The 26,810-nt window shown below is 47.7% G+C and overlaps 1 protein-coding gene across 1 annotated transcript; it reads left to right on the top strand.

Moving 5' to 3' along the window:
• The first annotated feature begins 1,616 nt into the window (after positions 1-1,616).
• RFLNA (refilin A) lies at positions 1,617-25,297 on the top strand. Its single transcript, XM_065418037.1, has 3 exons — positions 1,617-1,823; positions 20,480-20,589; positions 24,943-25,297. Exons 1-3 carry the CDS (start codon positions 1,617-1,619, stop codon positions 25,295-25,297), a joined length of 672 nt encoding a protein of 223 aa, XP_065274109.1.
• Positions 25,298-26,810: the final 1,513 nt, after the last annotated feature.

Here is a 26,810-nt window from a genome sequence, read left to right as displayed (position 1 = left end):
GCACAGCACCGAAAAAGCCAGCGAGGGGGCTGCGAGAAGCCCGTTCCCCTGCCCGGGAAGTGACTGAACATGCACAGAAGGGGGGGCTAGGGTTCGAGGGGGGAAGGGCCCCTTGGTTCTCCACCCACTCCATTAAGCTAAACCAGCGAGCGGCAGGAGGCGGGGAGAACCAAAGCGAGCGGCAGGATTTCCCCAATACCTCTCCGGCGGCAGCAGCCCCCTGCGCCCGAGCGGCAGCTGCGAAGCGCAGGACCGGCGGGGCCGGGCGAGCTCTCCCTGGCTGCCGGCGCTGGAGCGCGCCCAGGCAGCCGCCGAGCCAGTTCCGAGCGCTCAGTCCCGCCGGGCTGCTGCTGCGGGGAGCCGCCCGCCGCGGGGGACCGCTCGCTGCACCGCACGTAAACGGCCGCTGCTTGCGCTCGGGTCCGCGCCTCCCGCCGGTTCTCCGGGCGCACCCGGCCTCCCGCAGCGGGGTGCGGGGCTCCGGGCCCGGCTGGCGTCGGGGGGCAGCAGGGTGTGCGCGCGGGGGAGGTTTGCGTTTTGCAAACGCACGAGGGACACCCCCCCCCCGCCGCCAGGGGCTCCCCAACACTGAGCGCTGGCTCCCGGTCTGCTCGCCAGGGGGAGGCGGTGGGCAGCCGCCTGCCCTGTGCCCCCGTCGCCCCGGCTCTGCTGCTGGGCGTGTTTGGGGCGCAGCAGGAAGGAAGCGTGTAAAGCCAAACACTGGGGGGCACCAATCCCCAGCCCGGCTCCGCTTCGCTCCTGGCGTGGCCCGGCGAGGCAGCCTGGGGTCGATCCGTGCCCCTGCTCCCCATGCACCCCCCCGCGTGCGGAGAGCGGGGCCGCGCCCGGCGAGGCGAGGGGGGCTGGGCTAGTTTGCCCGGCTCCGTGCACCGAGCACAGGGGCGGATCCGTGCGGGGCGGAGACGGGGGCGCTGCTGCTGGGGCTGGAGGGGGGCGGGTCGGTGCCCTGCGTTCTCCGCGCCCTGCCCTGGTGGCGCTGTCAGTGGCCCAGGTGCAGGGGCGGGCGGTGGATCGCCGTGCGCTCTGCTCCGAGGAGAGAGGCTCGGGGTGAGCCGAGCGCTCTATCCCCGGTTCAGCGATTGGTGACAAGGGGATGGGGGAGCGTGCGCTGTATCCCAAGGGCAGGGAGCCAGGGGATCTGCGCCTGGCGGAGGGCGGGGGGAAGGGTCCTGTGTGCTTTGCTCTAGGGAGCGAGAGGGTCTCATACGTGCGCTCTGCTTCGGGGACAGGGCTGGGGAAGGGGACGCTGTGCACTCTGCCCCGGCGGTAGGGTCGGTGCGCTCTGCGCCGGGGCTAGGGACAGGAGTGGAACCTTCTTCGGCAGCTTTAGCCTCTTGCCCTGGGCTTTGCTAGGGGCAGGGCACCCAGCGTGACCGAGGTTGGGAGCGGATCAGGGCTGGTCTTGTCTCTGATGCGCCCTCTCTGCTCCCTTCCCCCGCAGGATCAGCTCGGGCTGCGGGCAGCAGTGCCAGAGCGGGTGCGGCTCCTTGGCTGGACTGTGGGGCTCCTGGCCGTGCCCGAAGCCCTTCACCTCCTACCTTCAAGCTCAGGGAGGAGGCGGATTTTCTTCAGCTTGGCTCCGCTGCCCCCCAGAGATGGTGGGCCACCTGCACCTGCAAGGAATGGAAGGGAGTCTGAAAGAGAAGAGCCGGGAGGGCCTGCTGGACAGTCCGGATTCCGGGCTGCCTCCCAGCCCTAGTCCCCCTTTCTACACCCTGGTTCCCGGGATCATCGGGGGCAGCAGCACGGGGACGGATCACCCAGGACATGGGCCCAGAAAGGAAGCCAAGGAAGGCAAAGTGGTAAGAGCCTTTCCCACCCCCCTGGGGCCCTACAGCTTCCTCCCAAGGGTGAGAGGCTGGGGTGGTTCCTGTTCCTGGCTCCACAGGGGTTTAAGTGGGGCAACTGTCTCCATCCTTCACTGGGGACCACCCCCTATTCCACATCAGGATGCTTTTGTTCTGGGATCTGCCCCAGAGAGTTTACAATCCAAATAGACAAGAGGGACAAAGGGTGGGAGGAAGAAAGTGGGTTTGTAGTACCCTGTTTGGGTGTCAGAGGCAGGCAGGGAATGAGAAGAGTGACTCAGACCCAAACCAGGATTCCAGGAGCTTCCAGCATTGGATCCAAACCTGGATCTGGGTTTCACAAATGGACCCTCTTTATAAACCCAACCCCCTGCACCTCAGGGTGACCTGGATGTGGTCTCTAGTGAGGAGTGAGACTCCCTCATGATTAATCCCTCTCTTCATCCAGGCTTCATGAGGTGAGATGGGCCACTGGTGAACCCCAGAGGCAAAACATTAAAAGGCTCTTACAGAGCACGTCATGGGTTAATCCTTCCTGAAGACAGCTACACTTCAAACCTAGAACCCCTGCTCCAGCTGCAAACTGTGGAAGCAGTCAGCAGCCTACTTCCTTACTGTGCTGTTAGGATTGGCTGGCAAAGGTTTGGCCCCTGGTGGACAACCAGTGACAGAGTTCAGGGGGATCTGGGGACATTCAAAGCCATCACTTCCCTGTGGTGAATTATTTGCAGTTTGGATTGGGAACTGGAGGATAAATCATAGTAAGGGTTTGCTAATTAAAACATATCAGACACATGCTCCAGTTTCCAGTGTAAAGAAAGAAATAAGAAATCAGCCTCGCTCAGTGGCTCTCAACCTTTCCAGGCTACTGTACCCCTTTCAGGAGTCTGATTTGTCTTGCGTACTCCCATGTTTCACCTCACTTAAACTACTTGCTTACAAAATCAGACATGAAAATACAAAAGTGTCACAGCACACTGTTATTGAAAAAGTGCTGATTTTCTCCTTTTAACCATATTTAAAATAAATCAATTGGAATATAAATATTGTAGTTACATTTCAGTGTATAGTATATAAAGCAGTATAAACATGTCATTGTCTGTATGAAATTTTAGTTTGTGCTGACTTTGCTAGTGCGTTCTATGTACCCTGTTGTAAAACTAGGCAAATATCTAGATGAGTTGATGTACCCCCAGTGGTATGTGTGCCCCTGGCTGAGAACCACTGGCCTGGGTGACATGGTTCTGTACAGTAAGAGAGAGTACAAGGCTGGTTACTGCAATGCTACATGTGGCTAGGTCTGAAGTTGTGACTAGACATACCAGAGCTGGCTTCTCAGCTTGCTGAAACTGTTTCATTCCAAATCAGTCTGATTTGTTTGTGAGCATGAAGCAACAGTGCTACAGTCATTTCTGCTCTGAACGTGGAACAGTGCGCTATTCAGAACAGTTTATGTACATGTGTCAGGGCCGTTGGTATCAGAGACAAGCTTTGGAAACGTTCATGTTCTCTTCCAAAGGATGAAGTTGTTTTTGCTTGAGAGGTGGCTCTGTGCTACTGCTATTTGCTTGGAACGTGCTTCAGAGAGTGATGCAGTTTGAAAAGTTATCCATGGTATGGCTGAACAGTACAGCTCTATTGGAACTCCTGGCAGCAGCTATATAGATAGAAGCCTGATTCTGATCATCTTGACAAAGGGTCTGTGAAGTGTTTGAGGTTGGAGGAGGATTTAAGCAGATTTATTATGATTTTTGTTCTGCTTCATTTTGTCAATTTCAATCTGTTGAATTATAAATTGCTTTTAAAGACTGAGGCTTAGGAGGAGTTGCTGGAGGGAAGGATTTTGCCCAAGGTTCTTTCAAACATTTTTCTGTTAAAAAAACAAACAGATTTTTAGATGTATTCAACCAGACATTTAATTGGCTTAAATACAGAGTAAAAACTATATGCAGCGTAGAGATGTTAGCTCTCCATAGGAAAGAATAACACTTTATGAATTTCAGTTACCACTCTAGTACCTTCTTCCCCCGTGCAGATTTGCACTGAAAGTTCACCTTCTTTTCAGGTTCTCAGGATGTGTTTAATGTTTTATTGAAAACTGTCTTTTACACCTTAATATGCCAAAGTCCTCACACGAGTACTAACTGTTGCTCACCAAAGTGATAGGGTGGGTTTTAATTTTAAAAAACAAATTCATAAAGTAAATATTGAGGTTCCAAACTTGGAGCCTCATCCCACATGTGAGTAATTTTACACATAGGAACAGTTTTCATTAACTTCAGGGGGGTATCTACTTGGGTACCCCCATGCCTAAGACTTTGCAGGATCTGGTCCTTGTTATGCATTTGTAAAATGAAATGTGTGAGGAGGGATTAATGAACTGAAAAACAGCTAAAAACCATGTATAAAACTCTACAATGGAGTCAGATCAGCTGCCATGCAAGATAGTTATCAGAGACCCTGTACACTCTTTGGTCATCTCCTCTGAAAAGGAGATTGTACAGAAAATGGCACCTTACTTATCAGGGACCAAATTCAACCTTGGTATAAGTGGGTGCAAATAATGGAATAGCGGAATACTCTGGCTGAATTAACTCCTGGGGTCTTCTTGACTCCTGTAGAATAAATATTTTCTAAGATTTATGGAAAAACAAAATTCTATTGTCCAGCTATTTCTTTGATTTTGAACACACAAACATTAGGCAGCATTTTGAGAGGTTAATGTTATAATTGTTTGCCAACTGGACACCACATTACAACAGTGTTAGCTATGAGCCCTTGCTGTTAGGATGTAGGCTTGTTATATGGTGGATGCTTTATGCTCTAGTAGGTGTAGAAGAAACACAGACCCACTAATATAAAAAGCAATCTTATGTGCTAATATGGAGGAGGAAGCAATGCAAGTGCTTGAGACATGGGACTGTACCATAAGTGGAGATTTACTCTAATCAGACTTGCAGTTGGCACACTGCAAAATAGTAAAATATGTTATTTATTTGTATGGGACTGTCATTCTACTTTTCTATAAATGGAATTTCGCTCCATCTAATTTCCACTCTGCGAATACTGTGCTTGCAACTGGTTCTGTTAAGAAAGTAAAACTATAGAGAATGATGCTTGCTTCATACTATTAAATGTCAGCTTCTAATTAGCTTTCGTCTCACCATTTAAGGAGAACTCACAGATCTGTGAGTAATTATGCAATCCATGAATTTGTGCTCCTGTTTTAATTGCCCTGCTCTTTGCAGTTTATCAGAGAGCATGCGCAATTGGTGAATCAATAATTAATGCTATTTGCAGACTAAATCGTGCGTGTTTAGCACCTATTATATTATTATTTGTGGTATTTATACATGAGATAAAGCTGAGAATAGTCTGTGCTATAATACAGTAAAATATGTATAAGCTATATTCCTAATCTCCAAAAATCGATCAGGTACAATTACAGTAAGTCTAGTTGTACCTGGAAAAATAGTTGAAGTATTTCATGGCATTTCTTATTACAATATTATCAAAAACTCCAGTTTTAATCTTCCTGGGGTTCAGCTATTTTGTTCCAGCTTTAAAGATAGATTTAAGAATTTTTTCTAGCTCTGGGATAATTCTTGACATACATACTGAAATGATCTTGTATGTACTTCCCAGGGACATTCTTCTGTTTACAGTCCACATTCCCTGTGTTTGGTGTGATTAACTTTAACTATAAAAAAGAAAACTCTTCTTTTTAATAAGCCAGACTTTGTTTTGAAGACAATGCACCATTTATTCACATTTAACCAGCCAATTTGGCTACAGCTTTGGGATCCAAGAAAATATGAAAGGCAATTTAGAGCCAGAGTAATAAATACCGCAAGCTCAACACCATTATATTGGACTTTGCTTGGAATACAGGGAAACTTACTTTTAATTCTCCCAAGTAACCCATTCATTGGAGATTCTTCAGCTGCTTTGTGCGTACGGGCAAGTGTCCCCATGAGAAGTATATAGCCTAGAAATACAGAGTGACTTTTAGCTATCTTTTAAATTTAAAAGATGACTGAATTTTTAATTTTTATTCTCAAGCACATTGGATCTTGTGTTACAAAGCATCCCATACATTGTATTAGAAAGACAAAGTATACATTGTATTGTATGTCAGGCAGAAAGGAAGACCCCTAATATCAGCTGCAAGAACAAGCATAGGTTAACAGCTTTCACAAGAAAACAGCTGCTAGAAAGAAGTGGACAGGGATCAAGGGGCAGATTCTCAGTCTTCAGTGCAGTTACCCCCGCAGAAAATTTACTCCTAAGATTGCCCAGGAATACAGTTCTGATGCGGAGGGTCCGATTCTCAGCTCACCGATATAACTCCATTGTTTTCAGTGGATTTACACCCTTGGAAATGAGATCAGAATCAGGCCCAAAGGTTGTCTGCTCAGAACTTACTTGTGGGTTTACTGTTTACGACTTTAAAAAAGGTTCCTGGGTGATACTTGCCTTCAGCGCTGAGCTGCATATGGTACATGGGGACTCTGGCAGCTTTGGGGTCCCAAAAAGGGACGGCAATAAGATGCCAGGATTTTCTGGGGGAGGGAGAGTTGCTAGAGAAATGTGGTATGCAGGTGGGAGTTGTCCCCCTCCCCGCACAGACACACAATCCACAGCTCTCTCAGAGGGCCCAGAAATTCTGTCCCCAAAAGAGGGAATGTGCGTGATCTGGCTAGAGGTGTTCGGTGCTGAATCATTTGCTCACATTAACATAAAACAAAGCAGCAGAAATGGGCCCTGATCAGAGCTCATATGTGGTGTTGGGGCAAGGGGGGCGGTGAAAGACAGAGGATGAAAACAGGGAAGGATATGGGTGGTTAAACCACACGGCTGGGAGTCAGGAACTGTGTCACTCTGGTCCAGTCCCAGACCCACTATACCTCAGTTTCCCCACGTGTGAAATGGGGATGATACCTCATTCATAGGGGAGTCGTGAGCCTTCACAAAGCCCCTGATCGTGTAAAGAGTTCTGCAGTCAGACTTTTGTGCCTGCATGAAGCCCCATTGGACTCAATGGGGATTTGCCCACATGGAGATCCTTGCAGGAATGGGGCCTTCCTCGTGTCTGGAAGGTAGAAGGCGCTATGGAAGTGGCACTGTAGCTCTACACCACACCCCTTTGGAAACGCGTACGTTCTCTGCTTAGCTTGGCTGCTGATGCTTACTGGTACCTCAGCATATAAAGAACTGGGTCCATGCCTGGGCCGAGAGTGGGAAGCATCGTACCCATTTGTCTGGATGCAAGTATGTGCTGCGTCACTGAGTCAAACGGCTCTATTTTGCTTTTGCCCCACTATGCATGTGGAAAAAAAGTCTGTCAAATTTATTTGGATGTGCTTGGCCCTTTGTCAAAATAATTTGCAGACACAGCTCCCCCAGCTCCCTCGGCAGCAGGCCTGTCATCTGGGAGCCACGGAGGGCAGGGCCGTCTGTTCCCAGCACTGTCCCGTTTGCAACAGGTTCCTTGTTATCTGAAAGGCTGATACATCACTGTCCGCTAATTTAACCAAAGCAACACCCCTGTCACTCCACATGAGAAGTGTCCCCACCCCAGGGTATTCTACGTAAATAACTGAGGTCCAGATACAGCCCTTTGGATCAAATCCTTACTCCGGGAAAATTTGTCCCATGGGACAGTCCATGACAGAGGGGAGAACGAGTTGGAAATCACAATGTTCCATGTAAGGCGTGTGGGTTCCCCACCACCACCTCATGCCCATGGAATGAGCAGGATATTTAGCCCCCAGAATCCATGGCTTCCTATGCCACCCATCCCCAGTTCACTGGCATGCCTGCTAAGATGGGGCAATGTGCATGCCAGTCCCTTTAGGATATCGCCTCCTACCCCACAACGGGCCCTCTGGGGGAGATGGTGCCATGGAGACAGCATGGATGGAGGCGATCCATGCGTGGAAGGTACCTTCGGGGTGAGGTAGGTGTGTGTGTGTGTGTGTGTCGGGGGATAATGCATCTGTCAGGCCTTGCCCAGGCCAAATGTCCCATCAACTTTGGGTCCTTAGGGGCCAGTTTACTCCCCCCCCACACACACACACACATCGAAAGCTGCAGCAGGGCCTAAGTCAAGTGGAAAAGCCATCATCCCTTCTAGGAGCTGGAGTTTGGTGGCCCTTCAAACCCCCACACATCCTGAGATCCCTGAAGAAAGTTCACAGAGGTGTGAGGCTCCCTGTAAATCCCTCCCTCCCTCCCCCCATTCCAAATAGCAGCATGCCCCCCTCTGAAGCCATGAGACCCTGCCACATCCGAGCCCCACCCATACCCCACAGGAAGCCTTTGGAATTCATGCTGATGGGATTGGCATTCATTTCCAGTCTCACCTCCCTCTCTGCCCTGCACCCCTTTTTGCCAGAATCCAGCTCTTGCTCCACCTCATCGCCTCTTATATGAATCTGGGCCCATTTCGCCACCTCTTTGAAATATCCCTGGCAGGAGAGAGCTGGCAGGCCTTGGGCACTGCCTAATCTACAAACCATATGCCAGCTCAGCATTCCAGTTACTCACCAGGCTAACATGGTCTTGTTTATAGACTGCTCCAACTAACCTTTGCATCTGTGTGTTGATTAATATCTCACTCCTAGCAGTCACGAGTGGGAATCCCAAAATGTCAGGCCTGCATGTAAAGCAGGGCCCAGCCCCTCCTGTCTGTCAAATACAGGGTCTCTCTGAAGGGATGTAGTGTTCTTTTCTAGTCCCCACCAGAGGAGTGTCTCCGGATGCCAGAACACAAATTGCAGGAACGGAACTGCATCTGCCTAGTTTGGGCAAGCAGCTCTCAGTTCATTTCATAGCTACACGGATCCATCTTTCTGTACTAAAGTCTTTCTAGGATATAGTGTCCATTGCCCCAAAGATCCCCAAATGCTTTGAAAATTAAATACGTAGGGGAAGATCTCAGCTGCCATCCGGCTGCACAGCTCCGTTGAATGCACTGATTTACACAGGCTGAACATCTGGCCCCAAACACTGCACGTACCCTGCGGGTGAGGGAGAACACAGGGTATGTACACAGCTGCTGGGAGATCTAATTCGCCATTCAGGTACATGTGCGTGTGCTAGCTTGAAAAATAGCAGTGTGGCCGTGGCAGCATGGGCAGCAACTTGGGCTAGCCACCCAAGACCCACTGGGGTTGGGCAGGATGGTACTCGGGCCGCCACCATCCTGCTCTTTTTAGCACCTTAGCTTGAGCAGAGCTAGTGAGCGTCTGCCTACCCGAGCTGGGAAGCACGCTCCCAGCTGCTGCGCGGATATACACACAGAGACAGATAGGCATGCCACAACCAAATCCTGTCGTCTTTACTCAGGCAAAACATACACAGAATTTAAATAAAATCGGGGGAGTTTTGCAAGAGTAAAGACTGCAGGATTTGGCACATAATTTTTAGATAGATATACAGGAATCACTTCACCGGCTATGAAAATGTAGCCACCTCTAGGGTGGAACCTTTCAGCTAGTTGACACCCCACTGCATCACTATATAGCTCTTTTGGACTAGAAGTTAAGTACCATACATTTCCCACTTGAAACAGAAAGTTGATTGAGAGCTGCAGGATGTAATTATCTAAAATTAAATATTCCATAACACTAGGACTACCCGCCACGCTTTCAATTTGATGTCTCCATTGACTGTTATCACTTCCAAATGAAACCTGTCCTGTTTCTGGGAACATGATAGTTGCATGAATAACAGGGCTTGTAATCTCCAGTACATCAAGACATTAGCAATGCACAATCATCTATTAACCAAGTGTATCTTACCGGTTAAAACAGATGTAGATGTATCATCTCCACTGAATAACTCAGGCAAATATTTCATTACTGCTGTAAATGTCAGCTTGCTGAAAATGACATTTTCATGGACCAGTATGTTCACGTGAAATCTGGAAAGAGATTAGTACGGGGGTTAGCTAGAAGAGGCTGCTGGTGACTTGAATTCAGTTCCTACTTCTGACACTCGGGCAAGTGATTTCTTCTTTTGGTTCATATCGATCAACCTGTTTCAGACTGCTGCCCATCACCATAGGATCTGAGCCTCTTCCACATAAAATCAATAGCAGTAGCGAAGTCCCTAGTAGACTTCATGGAGCCTTTGCTCTCTTTTCGGAGTCTAAAGTCGTACGGGGTAGGGGGTTGATTTTGTTGTTGTTCCTTTTTTAGATTCTATTAATTTCCTTTTTTGGTGTGGTTGGTAAGGGCTTGGGGGCAAAAGGGGTGCCAGGGTTGTCACTTTTTGTGGTGGAAAGGCTCCCCTCCTAGCTTCCCAATCTGCAATCCATTTCCTTCTGGAAAATGCCTCGAGTCTCTGAGCACAAGGCGTTCTAATAGGGCTAAGTATTCGCCTGATTCTCTTCTTTATTATTTGTGTTACTGTAGCGCCTAGGAGCCCTAATCACGGGCCAGGACCCCACTGGTCTAGGCACTGTGCAAACACAGAACAAAAGGACAGACCCTGCCCCATGGTTATCGTGGCTAGAGGAACTCCAGTCTCCGTACTGGCTTATTTATGCAATTGTTCTGAACAGGTTTCACCACGCTATATACGCCAAACATTCAGGTGCATTTCTCCTAATCCTCCAGCAGATATTAAGCTGATGGCCAGTTGTCCCTGCATAGTAACCCTTAGTGATACTTATGTCGGAATAGATAAAACACAGCTCAGGGCAGGGGGTTGAACACCTGTCTGGGGAACCCTTTTTGTGTGTGTTTATCATGGGGTAGCTTTCAAAAGCAGAGCTTAGCTGCCCAGGCCCTTACATGCCTGAAAGGCACAGGAGTTGAGAAAGAGGGGAAAAATGCTGCCAAACAAGAAATAACTTAAGTTTTTTAGTAACATTTTAACCCTTCGGTGTTAGGGGCAAATTCTTTACTAGAAAGAAAATAGTCTATTCTGTCCCTTGTTAAAGACGTGCTTTGGGATGAAATTCACCCCTTCGCAGAGCAGATGTACCACTGAAGTGCTGGTTTGCAGGCAGAAGTTGTATGGGCCTGGTGCTGACTCTGCACAGGGTTAATTTGTTCTTGAGCCCTCTCCCAGGTGCACTCTTGGGAGCAATCCCATCCCTGGACAGAGTGTAAGAGTGGTGACTTTCAGGGGGATGCTGATGGGAGCGTCAGAGGAGGGGAGGAACACCTAGCTGCATGTCAGAGGACACCAGTGATCCAAAGGGTGTGGATTACAAATATCCAATATGTATTTTCATTTCTACCCATAGGCTTGGCCTCTGCTTTCCTTATGGATCATGAAGGGCTGTTTGGGAGGTAGCACTGTCTAATGGCCAGGACTCCTGGGTTCTATTCCCAGCATGATCGCTGACCTGCTGTGTGATCTGAGACCGCTCACTTCCCCTGCCCGTGCCTCGGTTGGCCCAGTTGCCGGGATTGTGCTCAAACCTTCCCCCACCATCCAGCCTCTGGCAGACACCAGGCATGTCACATTTCAGCCCCAGAGACAAACACTTGGGAAAGCTAGAAGTTGCGCTGAGCAACATTATTTTGAATCTCAAAATATTGCTGAAATTGGAGGTGGGGAAAATGTTGATGAAATTTTGGTGAAACTGCCTCATTTTTCAAACAAGTATAAAGCAGATTCCCCCTTTTATAATTTTGGAATTTCAGATTTCAAAATAACTGTGAAATTTAAAATAAAATAAAATAAAAAAAAAATCACAAAATCCCCCCCCCCTTTTTTTAAACCAGCTTTGGCTGCGAATGTGTGAAAATAGGGAGTTTAGGTTGGAAACTGTTTTGCTACCTTAACTCCAGGAACATCTGCCACTAACTCTGATGTAATGAAGATACAGAGATGGACACATTTAATTTAATCCCCATTCTTCACTCAGTAACTACAGATTAGATGGAAGGGAAGATGCTTCAGAACTCTGAATGCTGTAGGGACAAACAGAACCTCAGCTGGGATTCCTCCAAAGAGCGGCTCCATAAAACAAGTGCTGCTATTTAGTGTCCTCGTCACTATGCAAGGTTTTTGATTGCTTAGAGTGGGAGCAAACTGCAGTGTTTTATGAATGGTCTTTCAATGTACGCCAAGTTTTATAAGCCACTTAGGCCCTCCACATGCAGAATTCTAAGTGACTTCAAGAGAGTTCTCATGCAGCAGTTGTATGATTGGACTTGTGGACTCATTGCCAGTGGATGTTGTGAACGCCAAGGGTATATAACTGGGTTCAGAAAGAATTAGATAAGTTCATGGAGGATAAATCCATCAATGGCTGTTAGCCAAGATGGTTGGTGATGCAACCCCATGCTCTGGGTGTCCCTAAACCTCTGACTGACAGAAGCTGGGACTGGATGACAGGGGATGGATCACTTGATGATTGTCCTGTTCTGTTCATTCCCTTTGTAGCCACTGTCTAAAGACAGGATACTGGGCTAGATGGACCATGGGTCTGACCCAGCATGGCCGTTCTTGTGTAGTTAGTTGTGACACTGTGACTGTCTCTGATGGTAGAAGAGTGGCAATCACCAGCTCAACATGTCATTCTGCAGTTCTGTTCTTTATTGATTACCCAGATATATGTAGTTTATATCTCAAATTAAGCCTGCAGGAGCAATGCTAACATTGATTTACATTTGGTACCTATGCCAATGTATCATTTTCTACTTTGATCATTCCCCTGCCAGTACCTTTGCAAACTCCATAGCCTGCATAAAAATGGTCCCGTGACCAGCATTCAGGAGTGGATGCATTTGAAGACCTGTTCCTGCTCCCATTGAAGTGAATGGCAAAACTCCCGTTGAGTTCAGTTGTGTAGGATGGGCCCTTGCTATGCAACAGACAGTGTTCCAATTCCTGTGACAGGCTCCTGTTTCCAGCGGAGGGGCCCTGTTGTATTAATGAGTTAATTACTTCGACAAACACCTAGTGCTGCTGTGTCCATGATCTGATTTAGCAGGATACACACCGTGCAATCAGCTATCTAACATTCTCCATTCACAGACCCCCTTTGTACACAAGTCTGGACAAAAGTGCAGATTACATGAAGTGCTGTGGGCATGGTCTTGCTCTCTGAGTCACATGGAATATGTTGGCTCCAGTGTCCTACTGTCCTGGGATGCACACAATGCCCCTTGAATCAGCACGCGATTTGTGCGTGTTAGTAAGGAGAATGAGATCAGCTGTGCAGAGCTGAGAACAGAATTGTGCTCTGGAGCTGCACTTGGGGGAAACATTATGAGGTCTGGACTTCTAATGTGCTAATCCCTCAAGAATGCTCCCAGTTACCTTGTCACCAAGTTTGTTACTCAGCGCTGTAATGAACTGGCGTTGGCTAAAGTGCAACAGGGATTATCGGACAGGTTCACTGAAACCAGCTAGCACATGAAGGGCAGCTGAATTCCAAATAGTTCCACTTTAGTAAAAGTTCCTTTCCCTCTTGGCAGTGGAAGTAAAGAACACATATTCCCGTCACTTCAAATTCAGAGTAAGACAACACTTGACCGACCTAGTATATGAGATTCATCCCTCACTGGCAGCATTTTGATCAATGGTCCAGGTCTTTGACTAGCTCTTTGATCAAATGGTTTGATAACATACAGTGGGCATGTTGGTTAAGATGCTGGAGCCAAAGCTTTTGCCCACTGTGACCTGAAGAAGAGCTCTGTGTAGCTCAAAAGTTTGTCTCTTTCACCAACGGAAGTTGTTCCAATAAAAGATATTCCCTCACCCACCTTGTGTCTCTGATTTAGGGAGACATTTTCAAAAATCAACAGGAATTGAGCTCCTAAATCCCTTAGATGCTTTTGCACATTTCCCCCTTACTATTTAATACTTTCAGTTCAACTATATTTTGTGTGGTTCCCTCCAAAGGTTCATGTGTCAGATCCAATTATGAGAAGGACAAGATGCCGTGGTGATGAGTGCAGTATTAATACCTACCTATATCCAGTCAGATAGAGTGGAGTTAATAGCATGCCAAGAACAAACTGAATCATGGCGGGAATTGCCTCTATACATAGTTTTAGTCTTCTGCGCATGCCCTAAGATGGACGCTTCTGCAGGAAACAGTGCAGGGAAAAGCGGAGCTACCACATGCAAAGTCTTTGCAGGGTGATGGTTTCAGGGGAAATAGGACAGCGTGAAGTGTTTGATTGCAGGGTAGCTGGAAATCTGGTTTTGGGTGCCAAAGCGGCTTCCTTGGTTGTGACAGCAGCTTTCCTTGCCCACTGTAGGAGATGGCAAATGCACATGACATCAACTCAACTGTTTAGATTTTAAAATAACCGTGTAGCCATAGGCCAAAGCAAGCTGAGCTTGAGTCTCCTTGAGGGCTGCGATGTAGCATGTATAGCTGCTCCAGCTCTGTTTTCTCGTGCTGTCATCCTGTCAGCTCACACATGCTAAGCAGGGTTGGACAGGCTGAGGAGGAGGATGGAATCCTGCCAAGGAAAATCTAGATGATGCTGGAAAGAGAGTTGGTAATTCAATAGGCAGGTGCTTTCCCCTCTGGGTCAGTTCCAAACCAATGCCCCGGCATGTGGCTGGGGGCTGCTGTACTGTCGGAGATGCCATCTGAAAAGCCCCAGCTTCTTGTGGGCTTCTCAAAGATCCAGGGGCACTTTGTGTCAGGACAGAGGTGTTAGCCCCAGGGGGCTGGTCAGAGTCTAACCCTGAAAATTACACTCTGCCACCTGAACTCCCGCTGTAATTTCAGTAGGGGCCAGTGTTCTTTGCACTGCATCCTGTTCTGTCGAATGGTGGCGAGGTAATTCCTGCACATCATTTGGATATCAGCTGGGAAAGCCCTGTGGAGGGCTGGGGAGAAGGTTGTCTTCTACCCGTTTTGCATTGCTCATTGTTCTTCTCAAATAGACCTTGCCAGCATCTGTCCCTCCAGTTAGCCGGAGCACTGAAGTATTGTTTTAGGCATTTCTTTCCCTCTTTCCCACTAACTAGTCAGTTACTATAGGGCTGGCACCAGCACTGTGCAAATCCTCCAACAAGGTAATAAAAAGCCATTTATCCATTCAAGTCTGTTCCTCACTGCGGGGGCAAAATTCCTCCCTTCTGTCCCACGCAAACAGAATTTCGCCCTGGATGTTTTGAAAATGCTCATTTCTATAGACATTATTTTGTCTATCCAGGTCTGTGCCTGGCACTGCACCCAGCACGCTCTCCTCTTGGAGGGATCCCATCCACATCTTCACACAGTCCAACCCTGGGGATCCCAATGCCGACAATCTCCTGACCTTAGCTACCAGTAAAGAGAAACCAGGCTCTTTGATAAATCTTTGCTCTGATATCATGACCATGGGCACAGCCTAGATCCTCAGTTGGTGTAAAATCAGTGTAACTCTACTGAAATCAATGGCGCAATAGTGATTTACTCCAGCTGAGGATCTGGCTGATTAGAAACATAGGAATTCCCCCACTGGATCGGACCCCAGGTCCATGTAGTCCAGTATCCTGTCTTTGATAGTGGTCAGAACCCTTCAGGAGTAGATGTGGGATTATCTGACCCCCCCATCCCCCGCTTACGTCCCATCCTGCTCTCTGATTGTTAGATTCCATCTAGATAGACTGGGTTAGATTACAAACATCGGGGACCAAACTGAAATCAATGGAGTTATGCCAAGGATAAATTTGGTCATAGAATTATAAAAACAAGACAAAGCCAGCAAATTCTTTTGCACTAAAAATACATGCTGATTGCTGATGTTACAGAACAAGAAGGCACCTAGTAGAGCAGGCTGTGTCTAAACAGTCTTCATCATGTTATTCTTTTCCATTTTACTACTTCTGCCTGTGCAGGTCACACTGAGAGCACCCAACAGCTAGTTACGTTTCTCTCTCGTTTGCGCATTCCCAATGGGTGCATATTGAGGGATGCATATTCCCAGCTCTGCTTCCCACTCAAGTAGAAGCAATCTGCAATGGTTTGCAGGTGCATGTTTGCAGTTATCCGATGCTACAAATGTGTCTGCGTCCAATTTGCCTCCCCCGCCCCCACCCACAACAACAAACAACAACAACAAAAAACCCTTGCAGATTAGGTGCTTTCAAACAGAGCACTGGCCACAGACAAGAGGTGAAAGCTAGCATACCGATCTAAGGCAAGGCACGTTATACTGTCATGGAAAATAGCCCTGTAAAAGAATCACATGCAAAAGGCAAAGAGCTTTATTTACAAATAGAAATGCCCACCCCTTCCTCGTGAGTGTTGAATGTGAGCCAGGAATAAGCAGGAATGACCTTTCCCATTTGGATAGGAGATGAAAGTCAGTGCAGACAAGCCTTTTCCATAGCACTGTGCAAATACTGGCTATTATCGATGATGGAGCAGCAACATTTGATAAAAGGAGGGATTTTTTTTAATCTCACTGGTTTAAAAAGAACTGGCTGGTAATAGAGCAACGCGATAAACTGGAGTCTGTGGTCCTGAGAATTCAGATGAAATGCTGAAACTTCATTGCCAGTCAAAAGCAAAAGCTCTCAGCTTACGCACCACTTAAGCCCAGGTGGTCTGCTGATGTAAATCGGGATTGTGCCATTGAAGTCAGTGGAGTTATGCCAATTTATATCACCCGAGGATATGGCCCAGGGGGCTTACAGGGAACTTAAGTGGTGCATAGGCCTGGAGCTGGCCCTCTGCACAGGCATGAATTTCACTCTAGAAAAGGTCTTGCTTTTTATTTTCTAGAACTACGTTGTCTGGGCATGGAGTAGAAGCTCCAAAGTCTTACTTTTCGGTTCAGGCTAAGCCCCCCAAAGTTTGATGCATCTCAGAACCTCTTGCCTCTGCAGAGACAGTTAGAGATCTTCTTAGCACAGGGCCTCTGGAGACTGCCAGTACTTCCTGCGGCCTGTTGGGCCGAGTGCACCATCGCAGCAGATCCACCCAGCCGTAAGGAACCCAGAGGTGAAAGACAATTCAAAGAGAGAGGGAAGCTAGAAGCCATCCATTCAGCTACCGTCAAGTGGATCCTCCACGTTCGTAGGCTATTCACTGTTATTTAATGGGCGACTGCTGAGAAATGGGCTCAGGTTCTGTCATGCATAGATTCAGCTTGCACAGGGTGGAGAGAATTATGTTTTCAAGGGTTTTTCACCTGCCTTAGACACCTTTAAACTCTGCCCAGAGGCCGCCAGACATTTCCCTAGAGGGACACCAGGTTCCTGTGTTTCATAAATCAAAACCAACGGCAAAGTGGCTGTGGGGACTGAAACACACAACGGCAGCCTCCAAGGGAGTACCACAGAGCTAACGTAGCAGCTGCACTGGCTCCAGACAGCAGATGCCAGCTCACTCGATCTGGGAACTTATGTTTAAGGACATTATGCTGGAGAGGCGTTCAGGATTAGTTTTCCTGGTGGTCAGGGGGAGCCTTCTTCATGTCCTGTGGCACATTTCTGAAAATGCCTTACCCCTAAGCTCCTCCTCCCTGCCAAGAACTTCAGAGGTCAGAGATTTGTTGCTGATGTAAATTGAAGCAGTTCCATAGAGTCATAAATTTGTAGGCCAGAAGGGACCGTTGTGGTCATCCAGTCCAACCTGTACAACACAGGCCATAAGATTTCTCCTAGTAATTCCTGCCGTAGGCCCAATAATTTGTGGTTGCACTAGAACACGTCTCATATAAAGACACCCAACAATTTCAAATGATGGAGAGCCCACCACATCCCTCGGTAAGTTGCTCCAACGGTTAATTGCCTTCAGTGCAAAAACTCTGCGCCAGTAACTTCCATGGAGCCACCTCAGTTTATACCAGCAGAGAATCTGGCCCCAGATCTAAGGAGAAAGAGACTTAAGCAGCTGTTCCTGTGTGCTAGAGAAGCTACTGGCCTTTGTGAGAATAGACAGCTACATTATATTGCTGGAAGAAGCTCTTTGTCTCAACATTATTTCAGAGAACTTTATGGGTCCTCCAATACTTCTCCCCTACTGATCATCAATCAGACCATGTAGATGATTATTTTCCCATTAGGCTTTATGTATGAACAGCTACTAAGGTGTTCGAGGGTTCTGAATAAATGACTGGGTCAAAATCTAAAATGTAGGGCATGCACAAATTTACTCCGTACTTCGGGGAGGAATACAGAGAGAGGAAGAACGTGTTTCTTGATAGAGGATAAGAGAGTAACTAGAAATTTGGAATCCCTCAGTGTTCCCCAAGCTGTCTGAATCCATTTTATTTAGTTTGCTTTAGAGACGAGTCAAACTGAGAATTATTTGTCTGAACCCCTGAACGTTGGTGCTTTGGATAAAGGGGAATCCTTGGTGTTTGCCCATTGTTAGTTTGCTTCACTAAGAAGATATTGAGGCTGAAATGTTTGCAAAGTGAGTTTCAAATAGTCAGCAGGGAGGCGCTCTAGATGTTCAGGATATTGACTTTATTATAGAATGGGATGCGATTTCCACTGACGACTAACATTTAAGACTAAAAGACAGATTTTCAAAGGCATCCAAATCCCATTGATTTTCGATGGGAGTTGGGTACTTATCTACCATTTGTGCCCTCCCCACCGAACCTAGTTTTTCTGACATCGTCCCATGTAGAAGTTGCAAAGCAGCTACATTCCCAAGGTGCTCAGAGTCTATCCCAGTGCTCTATGTCACTTTGTTTTAAAGCCCCAGATTCACAAGGCTGAGAAAATATAACGAAAGGCACCAATTAATCTCCACCATGTCCGAATGTGGTCTCCTAGGCTAGAGGAACAAACATTCCAGGAGGTGTTCATTGGTGCAGAAAAAGCAGAAACAGCTGTGGGGCAGTGAATGGCTTGTTTGCTGAACTCAGCGGTAGGCGCTCTGCCTCCCTGCAGGTCCCCTGGACATTTGGGGATTGCAGTATTTCTAGCGAGGAGCAAGGACCAGGAGGGGCTACTCAGCTGCAGGGGTGAATAGCCCAAATCAAGGTACATCAGGCTGGATTCTCCGTTCCAAGAGAGGGGGCTAGTTGCAGCTCCCTGATGCAGAGCTGCCCTGCCCCGGTGCAAGTTGGAGCTGCAGCCCCCCAGGGTCCATACTCCGAAGGAGCATTGGGGGCAATGGAGCTCTGCTCTGCCACGCCCTGACACTCCCCCTGGTGGAGGAGGGGTAGCGGGAGACGCTTACCCTGCACAAGGTGGACATAGCAGGCGGGGGAATGTGGCCTATGTTTTCACTCCTCCATTCCTGTTGGAGTAAGTGGGCATTAGTGCATCACTATGTACTGCCCCAGAACAGGGCACTCATTGGGGGAAACAAAGCCACTGAGGCGCTCATGCGCAATGCTTACTGGAAAACGTTTTGAGACTCAAAGCTTTGTTAGATCCCCGCCCCAGGAAGGATTTTCCTCATGATCCTTGGGCAGCGACATTTCAAGACAGAGGTTGAGCAGTGAGTATCCAGGCAGGCTTCATCCTATGTAGATCAGCAGCAGCAGGAGAGGAAGGAATATACGAAACATAGATGGACCCACAGCAGGTCTGAACCACCTCACCCCTCCCAAACATTAGATCCACCTCCAGATCTGGAACTTTGCTGATCAGGCCCATTTTGAGCAGGGGACCCCACATGAAAACTATCTAGTCTCACTGGCTCACAATAGCAGGAGCAATAAGGGAAGAAAAGAATAATTCAAATGAAAAAGATATACGGGAAGGGGATAACATTCCAAATGAAAGGATCTGCAGGGTAGCGAGGCGACCCTGGATTGTAGGGCTAGATCAGCTTACATCAGGGCTGGGCGCTCAGAAGGAGGCACTGCGATGGGATGGCTACTGGCAGTGTCTAGGGTGGTGCTGGCAGAGGCTCAGCTGTGTAATGCTAATTCTGGTGTTGCAACCAGGGTGGGAGAAATGAAAGCAACCACATAAGTACAGACAGGGTTAGTGGGGATGCACCATCGGGCCAAACCACTTGAAAAGCCGATCAGAGTCCGTGAAGCGCCTATTCTTGCACCTCCCAGTTCGGGGGTTGATTTAAATTGGTGTTGACGTCAAAGGAACTACCCCAGCATGCACTAGCTGAGGATCTGGCCCCACCCTTTGAGAAATGAGCCTTTGAGCTTTGTAACCTGAGTAAGGAAGAATCCCTTCTCCCCATGCACTGACATGAACAGATCTACTGGATAACCACTGCGAGCCCTACTCTGCTCCCAGAAGTAAGAGGGACTGTAAGTGGGAGTTAAAGGGCCTTGAGGGAGTGGGAGGGGCAAATTCAGACCCGGTGCAACTGAGTGCAATGCCAATGAAGTCATTGGCCAGAATATCTTATTTACACTAGGGTGGATCCACAGTTATTCCATGGAAGTCAGTGGAGTTACCTGGGATTTACACCAGTCTAGCTGGCAGCAAAGTTTGGCCCCTTGTCATGTAAAGCCATTACCACCAGCAGTCTGACATGAGTTGGTGCTGTCTCTCCAGCCCGTGTCCACGTCACAAAAAGCACCTGCCACAGGGGACGTCTTCTTGGGCAGTCCCAGCAGAGCATGAACCCAGGGGGGTCTGAATTCAGAGGAGTTGCGCCCACCTTTACCAGGGTTGAATTTGGCCATAGCGCCGGTGGCATGCTCAATGACTGAACAGTGTATGTCGTAAATAACACCAGCAGCATTCTGCTGTGTCCTAATGCTTGATGTGCTGTTCTTTCCCTGTTTTTCCTGTAGATGCCTTACCTTCTTGTGAACTCTTCTGTGCCAGAGATGAGGCCTCGAATGTTCCCGGTGTTCTTTGGCGAAAGCATTGAGGTCAACCCTGAACCTGTGCAGGAAATTAGGTACATATGGAGGGGTTTCTTCCCTCCCCCAGTACATTTTCTTCTGCAAAAGATTAACGGTGTTTATCAATGGGTGTCACGGTTATTTCGTTAGGGGTGAAGGGGAGGAGGAAGTGGGAGATTAATTCCTGAACTAAAAAGAAACTGACAGGGGTGGTGGAAGCGAGGGTGGTTCCGGGGTTGGTAATAGGAGATGGAGGTCTTCATTTCCAGATTATATCAAATCCAGCGCAGGCCGGGATAGAAAACCATTACCATCTGGAATGCTGTTTGGTGGCCAACGCGGAACGAGCTGGTGGTCTCCATAACTGGCGTCCATTTTTATTGCTGCTCGCAACAGAGAGGCCAAGGTTAGATCCATCTCCATGGGGCAGTCTATCCTCTGCCCCTAAGGGCAGTCCTTCTAGCCCGTGACAGAGGCCTGCTGACATTCAATGCTGGAAGGCTGGTGCTTTGCTGCCTACACGGTACCAGGGCTCACAGTCTGGGTCTCTTCTTGCCAGCCTGGAATTCACTTTAAAAACACCAACGTGCATTTTCAGTATGGTTACTCACCCAGCTTGTGGTAATAATTAGAGGGAGGGGGAGGTTGTGAATACAACCCACACAAAGACTGTCCTGGGAACGTACCCGGATAAATGTCTGGTTATCCAGGAACAGCTGGCAGGCATGTTTTTATGACGATTACACAGGAGTCTTGTTTTATGTGCACCAAGCGACTTGCTTGCTTACACACCTAGCTGTGCAAAATACATTAAGGCAGATCATGTTACGTGTGCCACATAATCCTCCAGGCTCCCTCCAGGGTGGAGGTAATTGACGTGGACACACCCAGCTTTTAATCTTTTTTCACAGAGCTGCAAATTCCTTACCTGCTGATTGCAGTTGAAAGGTTTGGAGCAGTAAAACGCATGAAAGTCCCACAGTTCCCTACAGTCTAAGCTTTACTAAAACCAGATTTTTTATTATCGTCTGTATAACTGTAGCACCTAGGAACCCATCATGGACGAGGACCCCATGCTGCTAGATGTTGTACGGACACAGAACAAACAAAAGACAGTCTCTGTCCCAAAGAGCATACAGTTTAAGGAGATTTACCTTCCAGGGTTACTGGCTTATGCACATGAGCAAGTAGAGAAGGTTAGGTGCACAATGGAATATAGATAGAGAAACCAACAAGGCTAGAAGAGCCATTGTTAATGAACTTGGTGTCTATTTTTTATCCCCAACTTAATGGTGGCCGAGCCCCGCCGTGCTCGTTGTGTGTAGGTAGCGTGAACCAGACCTTGCAGCTGCTCCCTGTTTGGGTTGGGATTTTCTGGGGCTGTCAAGCGATTAAAAAAATTAATCTCAATTAATCGCACTGTTAAACAATAATAGAATACCATTTATTTAAATATTTTTGGGTGTTTTCTACATTTTCAAATATATTGATTTCAATTACACCACAAAATACAAAGTGTACAGTGCTCACTTTATATTTTTATTACAAATATTTGCACTGTAAAAAACAAAAGAAATAGTATTTTTCAATTCACCTAATACAAGTACTGCAGTGCAATCTCTTTATCATGAAAGTTGAACTTACAAATGTAGAATTATGTACAAAAAAATTGCACTAAAAAATAAACCAATGTAAAACTTTAGAGCCTACAAGTCCACACAGTCCTATTTCTTGTTCAGCCAATCGCAGAAACAAGTTTGTTTACATTGCTGCCCGCTTCTTGTTCATAATGTCATCTGAAAGTGAGAACAGGTGTTCTCATGGCACTGTTGTAGCTGGCGTCACAAGATATTTACATGCCAGATACGCTAAAGATTTATATGTCCCTTCATGCTTCAACCACCATTCCAGAGGACATGTGTCCATGCTGATGATGGGTTCTGCTCGATAGCAATCCAAAGCCGTGCGGTCCAACACATGTTCATTTTCATCATCTGAGTCAGATGCCACCAGCAGAAGGTTGATTTTCTTTTTTGGTGGTTCAGGTTCTGTAGTTTCTGCATTGAAGTGTTGCTCTATTAAGACTTCTGAAAGCATGCTTCACACCTCACCCCTCTCAGATTTTGGAAGGCACTTCAGATTCTTAAACCTTGGTTCGAGTGCTGTAGCTATCTTTAGAAATCTCAACATTGTTATCTTCTTTGCGTTTTGTCAAATCTGCAGGAAAAGTGTTCTTAAAATGAACAACATGTGCTGAGTCATCATCCGAGACTACTATAACACGAAATATATGGCAGAATGCGGGTAAAATAGAACCGGAGACATACAATTCTCCCCCAGGGAGTTCAGTCACAAATTTAATTACGGTAACTCATTTTTTTAATGAGTGTCATCAGCATGGAAGCATGTCCTCTGGAATGTTGGCCGAAGCATGCAAGGGTACACGAATGTTTAGCATATCTGGCACATAAATATCTTGCAGTGCTGGCTACAAAAGTCCCATGTGAACGCCTGTTCTCACTTTCAGGTGACATTGTAAAGAAGAAGCTGGCAGTATTAGCTCCCATAAATGTACACAAACTTGTTTGTCTTAGCAATTGGCTGAACGAGAAGTAGGACTGAGTGGACTTGTAGGCTCTAAAGTTTTGCATTGTTTTGTTTTTGAGTGCAGTTATGTAACAAAAAAAAAATCTACATTTGTAAGTTGCACTTTCACGATAAAGAGATTGCACTGTAGTACTTGTATGAGGTGAATTGAAAAATACGGTTTCTTTTGTTTATCATTTTTATAGTACAAATATTTGAAATCAAAAGTAATAATATAAAGTGAGCAGTGTACACTTTGTAGTCTGTGTTGTAACTGAAATCAATATATTTGAAAATGTAGACCACCACCCAAAAATATTTAATAAATTTCTATTGGTATTCTATTGTTTAACACGGCAATGAAAACTGCGATTAATTTTTTAAATCATGATTAGATTTGAGTTAATCACGTGAGTTAACTGCGATTAATTGACAGCCCTAGTTTGGACCCATCACTGGCGTTTCTGTAGAACCCAAACCATCAAGCACTCTCCATCCACTCCCTCATGCTCCTTGGTTTATGGCTAGCTCAGGATTTCCTCTACCCATTTGGCACAGCTTTTTGAGGTTGTGCTGGGTCACTTCACTCCCGTTTTCCCTACTGCAGCCTAGTTTGGGGGCAATGGCTTTGTGCTCTAGGTGACATGTAAATCAAGCTGTCGTTGCTCTAGGCAGGTGACCCTTTGCTCTAATATGGGAGGGATGGGCAGCAGGTGTTAAACAACTCAATCAAGCCCCCTCTAGCTCCCTTTAATAACCATGTCCAGGGTGTTATTTTCTTGCCAAGTGAGGGCAGGAGCTGACACTGGTGCACAGCAGAGACCAGAAAGGCATCCGCCTTAGGGCCACCTAAGGGTCCCCATTAGGAGTACAGGAGCATGAACCAATAGAGGCAGTTTTAACCCAGCTTGCATGTCCATTTCCCATGCTCCCTGTGCACTACCCGTAAGGGAGGGCTGCCTCTTTCCGGCACAATGCCAGGGGAAGGTGGTGTGCTGCATGATGACAATCTGTTCCCTTATGCAGCATGATTTAAGAATCAAGGGAACCCTTTGCCATCATGGTTGATGGCAATGCTCCAAGAGACTAGCCGCAGAAGCTCTGCCAGAGACCACTGATGTGTTTCGGGTAGAGACTAGGAAGCCAGCACACCACGTGGTGGAAAAGCAGGGGTGGGCCCCGGATGCACCTAAAATGTCAGGAATCCTTGACGAGGCTCACCCTTCCAGCCTCTGGCTGAACATCTGTTTCTCTCCAACTCCTCTGCCTCCCACACACGGGGCACCAGCAACAAGTGGCCAACAGCTGTGCCCTTCACCACTGTGTCTGGGCTTGCTCTCACTGTGGAACTCAGCTAAAAGGGATCCTGGCTTAGGGCCGGGACAACCCTAAGGCCCAAGGAGGGAGCAGGGATGACACTGTGAAGCAACCAAACCAGAGCTGTTCTGCTGTCCAGGGAAAGGGGCAGGAACCCATGTGCCTGTGCAGGGGGTCCTAATCCTCTCTATGGCAGGCAGCCAGGCTCCAGCGGGGATCCCTGTGCCCCACCACCCATGGGGAGTTGGGATCATGGATTCACAACTAAGCAGAACAACCAGGAGATGGGTGGCTGCAGCAACGGAGATGGCTATTGCAAACCTGTGGTTGCAGCAAGGGCATTCTGCTGCTGCTCTGTGCCAGAGGGTCCATCTGCCCAGCCCTCCCTAGAGCACCATTTGCTTTGGTTGGGGCAAGATCGTGGCAGAAGATAGGAGCGGGTCAGCACAGAGCCCTCCTGTCCTATGCGCTCCCTTCGCTGCCTGACTTCTCGCTGCCCTTTTCAGATGCAACTCGGAGGTGAAATATGACTCAGAGAAACACTACAGGGACGACATCTTCTACGGACCCATCCCCACCATAACTGCCTACAGTGAGACGGTCATCGCCACGCCAAACTGCACCTGGAGGAACTACAAGTCGCAGCTGATCTTCGAGCCCCGACAGAAGCCCCTGCGGTTCCAGAGCACAACCATCATCTTCCCCAAACGCACCAAGAACATTTACCGAACCACCCTCACCTACAGCCTGGGCTGTGCCAAGCGCTGGTTCGCATCCAGCGTGCAGCTGGAGCTGTGCGAAGAAACCAGCCCCTGCGTCATCTACAGCGAGACCCTTTCGTCCGCCCGTGGGGAGCTCTGACGACCACAAGGCCGCGTCCTTCACTGGCCTCTCCGGACAGACAGATTTGGCCAGGTGCCTTCATTGATGGCAACGGGCCCTTGACTACTAGCGGCTGGGCGTGCGTGGTCTTAGACGCATCTGAACTGCTCCAAGAGGAGGCCTAGAGGGGTCGTACTCTTTATGGATTTGGTCAGCACAAGGCTGGCGTTTGTTGTGGGACATTTTTGATGTTCACGCTCTGGATTTTTATTTTATTTTTTGACACATCTATTTTAAATAGCATTTCAATGAAATCAGACAGCAAAGGCCCTAGGTTTGCAGTTACCATATGTCATAGTGCTGCTTCCCAGCTCCGTGGGTCTTCTCTAGCACGTAGGCACGACTTAGCAGTGCCTTGGGAGCCGATCCTGTCTGATAGGAGAAGACCAGCTGCAGACTCACCATCCAACCTGCACAGCTGCTATCTGCCTGCTTCTCCTAGTGTTTAAACACAGAGAAGACACTTGTTATTTTTAATTGCATAAAACATTGATCCCACTCCGAATCCGCATCTGGAGGACGGCTCCAGGATTGCATTGCAGCACCACAGTGACCTCCGATTTAGCTTTTTTTTTAAAAAAAAAATTGTCACCAAAACAGGGAAGACAATCGATCGTGCTGACAGGGCACCAGCCTTTCCAGAATAGGCAAGTGCCAAACTCCCATTTGAGACCCTTCTGAGGAGCCAGATGTTTACATGCCATAGCGGGATACCGTGCAAGGGGCTTCTAGGGGAGCCAAGAATGGAATGCTTCAGGGGAGATTTGCATTCTAAGGAGAATGCAAGCCAGGGAAAATGGCAGAAAGCTTAGCTAACAGGGATAAAACACACAGAGAGGACAGATCTAATTCAGGATTAACCTGATTTTATGCAAAGGCAGCTTACGACAATCAGGTTAACTAGGTGTAGGAGAATATGCTTTCAAGGGCAATTCCTTGAGGACCAAAAGTCTTTTCTGTTATATGAGATGATAAAGACCCTAGCAGGAGCAGAATTTTAAACTCCGAGTTGAAGACTGTCAACAGGACAGATGTTTCCAAAATTCAGCAGAATGGGGCCGTGGCTCATCGCCAGCCTGCTGAGTCCGGTAATAGTGCACAATAGTAATAATTCATCCAAGGACAATGAAAGGAACCGCCTATTCCTACCCTCTGCTCCTCCCCCAAGCTGGTTACTTCCCATGCAGCTGTAAAAACACGGAGGTGGGCAGCCTTCAGAAGGTGCCAGCGGGCCAGCACCAGCAGCCAGCTTCAAACCTGGCTGATCCCTCCCTGCCACCTACAAGCTCTCGGAGATCTGGCACTAACAGATCCTGTCACTGGGTTAGACGGCATCTGCATGTCGCCTTGTCCCCGAGACACACCCCTGCTAGCAGAGACTGATTTGACACCCTTTTCCCACCTCTTCTTCACAAAGAATGGATTTAACCTCCTGGTACTTTATTTTTTTGTGAGCTGAAGCTGGAAGAGGGAAGTTGGTTGCTCTTTTTTA

The sequence above is a fragment of the Emys orbicularis genome, chromosome 16 (assembly GCF_028017835.1).
Source record: "Emys orbicularis isolate rEmyOrb1 chromosome 16, rEmyOrb1.hap1, whole genome shotgun sequence".
Taxonomy (NCBI): domain Eukaryota; kingdom Metazoa; phylum Chordata; order Testudines; family Emydidae; genus Emys; species Emys orbicularis.
The sequence above is the reverse complement of the archived record's forward strand: the minus strand, read 5'-3'. Positions and strand labels throughout refer to the sequence as shown.